Consider the following 8098-nt stretch of genomic DNA (forward strand, 5'->3'; position numbering starts at 1 on the left):
TGTACTATGGTGCGATATATCGTGCGGCTAAAATCGACTCACACAAAAATCTCGAAAGCAAACAGAAGAGGACAAAATAGTAGTAGATTGTATGGGGCTATTTCGTTTGTCACAATCTGGAACGCTTTTCACAAAATGTTCTATTACATTTTGCGATGACATTTCCTACACCAGTACTTCTCAAACCAAAACGTCAGTCACATCTGTCATCTGAAAATTTTCATACAAAAATAAACAAAACAAGTATAATTTTAATTAAAATATTTTCTTTTGTTGAAATTTTGCAACAAAAATTTATAAAATTTATCACTGTTTTTCTTTAAAACATAAAAAAAAAAATAATGAACAAAGATGTTGAACTTACTCACAAGCTAAGAAAAAGTAAGTTCATGCATTGCAAACATGATATTCCTATTAGACATTATTTTCTCTTTTTATTCATTTTAAAATAGCTTCTGAGAAAATATCTGAAAACATTCATATCGTAGCCAATGATCCATCTCTAGCATTCTTCCGTATTCAAGAACATGTTCGCAAGGTCCTTCCACCGATTGTCGAAAAAAGAGCCGAAGTTATTCAGTTGCAAAATGATTTGCAAGGACATTGCTATGACATGGAATATGCTGTCAGGTAAGTACCACAAATCCACAATGTTTTCAAGAGTGTCATTATTTCTTCTGTTCTTAAAGTGCCGTCGAAGGAATTGATAAATCCGATGCAATATTCAAGAATATCCAAGACATGCTGAAAACATCAATATTTCTCAAACAACAATTGAAATACGAAGAAACCAAAAGTAGAACAAAACGAGAATCCAGTCAGAATTCGGTGTACAAACGTTTCTCAGCTCATTTGACTTTGGATCTCAATGACTTGCCTGATTTCTCTGGTGTCATGAGAGAGACAACGAACAGAGTTGAGAATATGATGTCAAATAGATCGAGTGCTCCGGTGGACAATCCAATGGAGCTACAAAGATCTCATACCACACTTCATTGAGGAATTTAGAATTAAAAAAAAAATTAGTTTATTTGAAATTACATATTTATTGGTCATTGTTTAATTTAGTTTTTTAAGAATTCAAAAATAATTATACACGACGAATCAGTCAAGATACATGAGTTTCAATTCTAGTTCGCAATTGAGATTATTGTTCTTAGGCTCTGCGAAATTAGGCCCCAAAAAAATACACACAAAACAACAACAACGAAATTTCTCAAATTTTAGGGTGTTACTTCATTTTTGGGGGCCTTGTTTCATTTTGTTTTTGGGGCATAATTTCATTACGAAATAAGGCCCCCATGACATTAGACCCCAACACTTATTTTGGGGCTTACTTTCATTTTATTTTAAAAACAATTTGGGACTTTATTTCATTTTTCATAATTTACATAAAAATGCTACTTATACCTACTAAATTATCTTTCAAAAAAACTGTTGTAAAATTCTGCTTATCAAGGACCCAAAATTGGCAAAGAACAGCATATTGTGGACTCTCTGTTGGTTTGCAGCAATATCTTTCATATCTTTCATATTAATTGTTTGCAAAGCCGATAAGGGAAACACCATTTCTATTCTTGACAAGGATGATTATGTTAAAAAAATGTATAATTGTATACAGAGTATGCAGGTTGAAGAATTAAGTATTGATCCCACGGAAAAATACAACGCACAAGTTTACAAATGCCTCAACTCAGCCAATCTAATTTTTGATCAGTATGAAAAAAGATCTTTAAAAAATAGTAATCCATCTATTCCAATTTTATATGGTTTACCAAAACTTCATAAGGAAGGAGTACCTATGCGCCCTGTTTCATCTTCATTCAATGCTCCTTCACAGATGTGGGGAAAAAAATTAAGTCAACTTTTGCCCCAAATTTTAAACTTCATCCCTAAATATTCAATTAAAAATTCGTTCGATTTAATTAATAAAATTAAAGGCCTAGCTTTGCCTTCGAATGCCAAATTGGTTTCATTTGATGTTAAAAATTTATTTCCATCGGTGCCATCTAACAATCTAAAAATGTTACTTTCTGACTTAATTAATGTATCCATTGATGATAAAATTAAACGTCTTCAACTAAATTGTTTAGACCAAAACTATTTTCACTTCAATGGCATAAACTACAGACAACTATCAGGTTTAGCGATGGGATCATCATTTTCGCCATTTGGAGCTGAATTATATATGGATAATTTTGAAAAGACATTGTTTTCGACAGTAAACAATCATTTAAAATATATATTCTTTTGGACTCGCTACGTAGATGACATCTTTTGTGTTTGGACGGGCACAGAACGCAATTTGAATGTTTTTCTAACTGATGTACTCAACAAAGTTGATAATAATTAATAATATTCAGTTAACGCTTGAATTCGGAGGGAAATCCTTAAATTTCCTAGATTTAAATATATCTTTGGTAAATAATTCGCTTCAATTTGATATATACAGAAAGGCTACATACACCGATATCATAATACCAAAAAGTTCAACTCACCCTTGGTCTATAAAAATTGTTGGCATTCCATTCACTACTTGACCGACTACTTCGTGTTCCATTGAGTCCTGCCAACTTCAAAAAAGAACTGAGAACCATTATACAGATCGGCAATAATAACGGTTATGATAAGAAAATTATCTACAACTTGCTCCGGCAAAAATCAAAAAAATTTGCTTTAAGATCAATTTTTCCGACGATCGACAAGAAAGATCCAGTAGAATGGCGAAAAATCCCTTACATAAAAGGCATTTCCGAGTTTCTCATTAAACCTCTCAAGAAAGCTAACATAAGACCACGGAGTTTACATTAGAAAAACCGTGAGAAATTTGGAAAAAAGATTCAACGAACATGTAAGAGCAGTTTCTTATTCGGATCCTTCTTCTGGCCTGTCGCAGCATCTCCGTTGTTTTGGTCATTCATGTTCAATTGAAAACATTGAACTTCTTCACAACCTAAGTTCCGGAAGGGTTTTAGATAAATTTAAATAATTTTAAATCGAGCGATTTTTTCAGCTATTCTGTTATTTAATAATGCTTTTCAATGTTAAGACCGTGTAAACCATCAGGGAGTAACAGAATAGCTTCAAGAAATCGCTCGATTTTTTCAGCTATTATGTTACTTTCTAATGCTTCTCAATGTAAACATCATCCTGCACTGCAAACTAATGTCTTTCAAGGTAAAGATCGTGCAGTAAACCATCATGGATCATTGAAAAAAGCATTAATAAGTAACAGAATAACCGAAAAAAAAAACACAACAACAGTTTAAAACATCCTTGAGGAACAATTTTAAAAGTTCCGTCCATAAAGATGGTTCTATTGGTTTGGGGTGATATTTCATTACCAAAAATAAATTAATTATGAAAATGAAAAATTGGGGTCTTATTTCATTTTTCTAAAAAAGTTCAAAACAAGTTGGGGCTTTATTTCATTTATTTTTGGGGCATTTTAAAGAATTTTAATTTTTCGGACTTACAGCGTTTAATTTTTGTGTTTTTTTTTTATATATTTTCCCCGTCTTCCGTCATTGATCAAAAAAGCTAAGGAACTGAGTTGTGCTGTTTTGACCAAACACTTATTTAAAAGTTTAAACATTTTTGATTTAAACAGCACAAGTTGGAATAATGCCATTATGATCAAACATAATTTTAGAAAAAGGAGTTAAGTGTGGTTAGGGCCATTAAATATCTTTGGAACTATTTTACTTATGGCGTTTTTAATTGGCAATCTGGAAGCAAAAAAAAGCAATCTGAATGCGTTCCAGTGCTGCCATTTCGAAATTAAAAAAAACATGATAAAAAACATGATTTCAGTTCAAAAAACATGATTTATAAAAAAAAGCAAAATTTGAAAGAAAATGAACAACCACATCTTGGCTAGGGGGGAATAAAACAAATTATTTCGAGTTTATTTTAGAAAATAGTTTAAAGTATCAGAGGTATAACTACACAGGGTACTTTTTGCAAAAATTCTTAAAGTAAAAATTATCAAACTCATTTTATGATGGAGAATTCTTAGATCTTGGCTTCAAAACGTTTATAATTTTTTTTCGGGAAAAATTGCCCTTTGAAGGAAAAAATAATTATTTGCTTTTGTAATTTACCCACTTTTTTCAAAAGGTGGCCATTGTAATTTTGTAATTATAACTTAAATTACAAAAATGCCGGGAATAAAACTTGAAAACATAAATCAGTTTATAATTTGTACTCATTTAAGGTTAATTTCATAAATATACATACTTCATGTAGGTATTGAATGACTTATTGGGCCCTATCGTGAATCTCGAGGGGAATTTTGTTTCCCTCGGAATATTTTTTTCCCTCGGAATTTTTTGTGCGATCCTGAATCTCCCTCGGAATTTATTTTCAGGGAGCAAGAAATCGTAAGAAATGATGTCTAAATTCCCCTGGTAAATTGATTGCCGATACCAATAAATTCCGAGCGAAACTTTTTATGATCATTTTCGCTCCCATATTTAAAACATGTGAAACATTTCGAGGGAAATTTTTATTCATGAAAACCCCCTTTAAAAATAACAGTTCATCTAGTGAAAAAGATTGTTGGTTTACAAAAATTATAAAGATTTTTCTCTTGGATTAAAAAAAAAACATGATTTTGGGCACGAAAACATTAAAACATGATTTTAGTTCAAAAAACATGAGAATCATGATTTCTGGCAGCCCTGATGCGTTCAATTGGGCAAAACTGACAGTTCTGATCCTGAAAAAAAGAGAATTTCTCTTCTAGTTTTAAAAACAGAATCAGAAGCAGAATCACTCACACATTCATAGATTTAAATGTCAGCTAAACAAAATGTTTGCAGCACAAATACAAATGAAATTTGGCGAGAATTCACATATATGTGCCCTTAATTATGAAAGTGGACTAAGTCACTCCTAAAAATGGCATCAAATTAATCCTAAAAATTATTTTTATTTAAGGGGTAGAGTTTATTTGAAAGCGAAATTGCAGTAAATAAACTTCTTTATTGCTCCTCTAGTGATTTCATAAAAGAAATATAATTAAATCGTTATAAGAAAATTATTATGCAAGTTTTTCTTCAAACAATGCAAAAAGTGACTTAGTCCACTTTCATAATCATGGGCACATATGTGAAACATGTTAAGCTCAAACAATACATTCACATCAAACTTCAGATTCTTCGGAATAAAAAAAAACTGTTCAATTGGGATTCCGAATCGAATAACAATTCCGGATTACCAATTGAAAACGCCATTAGAGTTATGCTGTTAAGACCAAACGAAAAAAATGGACTTATTCTGTTAATACCAAACTCCATAGAAATTACAAGTTAATTTTTTTCGGATTTTCGAGACAAAATCAAGGTTAAAATTCTGTAGAGGAATATGCGTAAAATGTGATGGTTTTGATTTTTAATAGTCAGGGGAAAGGTGCTGTTCATACCTTTCCCCTGACACACCTTTCTTTTAAATTTCTATATTTTAGAATGTTTTTAAGCTATCTTAACCAAACTTTGAGGTAATTTTAAGACATATTTTATCTTAATGTTGCAGAAAAAGGACCCCGCACATTTTGTATCTGAAGTGGCCCTCGGTGAAATAGTCTAAAATTTTAGTATGTTGTTCTCTTGAAGCCCCTGATCAAAAGTCGATATGGTCAGAAAGTCGAAAAAAGGGGCTACAAGAGAACAACATACTAAAATTTTAGACAATTTCACCGAGGGCCACTTCCCATACAAAATGTGGGGGGTCTTTAACGAAAACGTAAAATAATTAAGTACCTAGTATTTAATTGACTAATTTATTTTACTTTAACCCATTTCTTTAAAAAAGTTACATGAAAGAAAAAACACCACAAAATCATATTGATATCATTTTCTATTCAAAGATTTTTTTTTAAATCTATCAGCCCTATTCTGCTATTCGATTCACGTGAATTGAAAGATTTCATTCCTTAATCACGTCAAACAGGCTTTAAAAATTCTCATCTTTTCGAAAGCAAAGCGATGTGTCCCGCTATCTTAGAAATTCTAAGGAAAAAAAAATTTGCTTAAATTTAATTTTAACCCCCATTTAAAGGCTTCTTATTTTTGACTTTTACGTGAATCGATTAGCAGAATAGGGCCGTATGTCTCACTGTTTCCACTGAGAGTCGTAAAGCCAGAATCATAATTAGCGGATGGAGTCGGAAGCTACTGTCAATTGTTGTTTTTTTCTTTGCATTTTCGATAAGTTTTCATCCGTCAAGTGCGGTTGCGAGCGCTGTTCACCTCCGTTTCATCCGACGCTTCAGTCAATTATAGTTCTGGCTTAACTCGTAAGTAACAATGTCAAAAATGCATATTTTGCTCATTTGCTAAAGATTAATTTTGAATAAAATACATGCACATGCAAAAATTTCAAATAATGTACCTAATTCATGAGTAAAATTGTCTTTGTGTAGATTATAGCCATGTTTTATTGGTCGCGTAGTAAACAAAACACAACAACCAAATAAACCTACTATACATTTATATTAAGTTATTCAATCGTACAAAAAAAAAAAAAAAGCTGAGAAAAAAGTGTATCTCGAAAGTTTGTCTGTCTGTCGTCGATCTGCTGTATACAGCTTTAACTGATGGGCCGATCCACTTTAAACTTTTTATGTAGCAGTTTTTAGATCCTATACAGAAGAATTTTTGGAATTAAATTTTTTGGACCAAAAATAACGGTAGGTACCTGTCATATACAAATTTTGGAAAAGTTTAACTTTCTCAAACACGATGATTTTGATCAAAACATTTTAGTACCTATATACTAGTTTCTAGACAAAGTCTATCTCCTAATGAAAAAAGTTTTTTTTTTTTTTTCAAAAATTGTTATTAATGGTACTTCCTGTAGAACCGTTTTTTTTTTTTTTTTTTAAATTTGATTTTCTCCGAAACGATTTGCTTAATTTTTACGAATTTTTTTTAAACAAAAGTGTTATTCCACGGAGGGGTTTACCATGTTTTTGTATGCTTTCCCCCTTATTTATTAAATTATTCACCAATATAATCATTTTAATAAGTACAGTAACACCATTGAATAATTATATTATATAATTGTGGCGCCACCCCTCAAACAAAGCGGATGTTTTTTCCGGTGTCACTTCTATATATAATTATTCAATGGTAACACCTAGTATATTAATTTGTTTCATTGTTTTTAATATTAAAAGTATTCTAACTATTGCGCTTTACTAAAAAATTGGGAAGAATTATTTTTCCCCGCAAATCTGTTTTTATTTTGCATTTTGCGGAACTACTACTACTGACATCTTCAAATTTCTTTATTTTTTCAAATATATGATTTCACAAACGGTCTTACCAGCACTTTTACAAACATATTAATATCCCAGATAATTGCTAATTTAAAATCTCTAGTCTAGTCTTGTTTCCAAAATAATAAAATAAAAACTTTTTCCAACAAAACGTGCCCAAGTAAAACATATCACAGTTATTGACTACAACCTACCAAGGTCAAGCATACAAACCTTAATTCTTAAAAAAAGAAAAAAAAAACTTAAATAACCCATCGACCCCAGCTTGAACACTTCTTTTTCATGCTTCCGTACATTTTTCGTAAATAATTTGATTGAGTTCAACGACGACGATGATAAGTAAGGGTGTAGTGTAGAGACTATGGTAAACCTTCATCTCTTCACGACTAAAGTATTTCCTGGAATAACCTAACCTAACCGCAATCACCATTCATCCGGTTACCAGTTTAAGCATCACTTTGCTTGAACTCAAAATAACCACGGACATTGACATTCACCTTGTCCTATCGTTCATCTCCACCCATCTGAAGCTAGCTACCTTAGATGCCCCACTTCAATTGACAACAATGATCAAAAAATGAAATATATATTTCAATTTGTCTCCTTGAAAGCCAAAGCGGCGTTGGCAGGGTGTTCGTTGAGGGGTTAAGTTTCAAGTTTAAGGAACTAGAGGACTATCACTGCGGAGGAATTCCTTCTTTAACTTTTAACACAGGGCATTACAGATTGCCAATACCCACCTTAAAAATACCAAACTATGTTTTATTCAGTCAGCTATCAAGCATCCAGGCACTTAAGGAAAAGGAATCTCCCCAT

General features: G+C 31.8%; 1 protein-coding gene across 1 annotated transcript; it reads left to right on the forward strand.

The window, feature by feature from the left end:
• The first annotated feature begins 217 nt into the window (after positions 1–217).
• LOC129910393 (BLOC-1-related complex subunit 8 homolog) lies at positions 218–1133 on the forward strand. Its single transcript, XM_055987769.1, has 3 exons — positions 218–381; positions 453–630; positions 690–1133. The coding sequence occupies exons 1-3, from the start codon at positions 342–344 to the stop codon at positions 997–999; spliced, it is 528 nt and encodes a 175-aa protein (XP_055843744.1). The 5' UTR covers positions 218–341; the 3' UTR covers positions 1000–1133.
• The last annotated feature ends 6965 nt before the right edge of the window (positions 1134–8098 follow it).

Source organism: Episyrphus balteatus, chromosome 2 (assembly GCF_945859705.1).
Source record: "Episyrphus balteatus chromosome 2, idEpiBalt1.1, whole genome shotgun sequence".
Lineage (NCBI taxonomy): Eukaryota > Metazoa > Arthropoda > Insecta > Diptera > Syrphidae > Episyrphus > Episyrphus balteatus.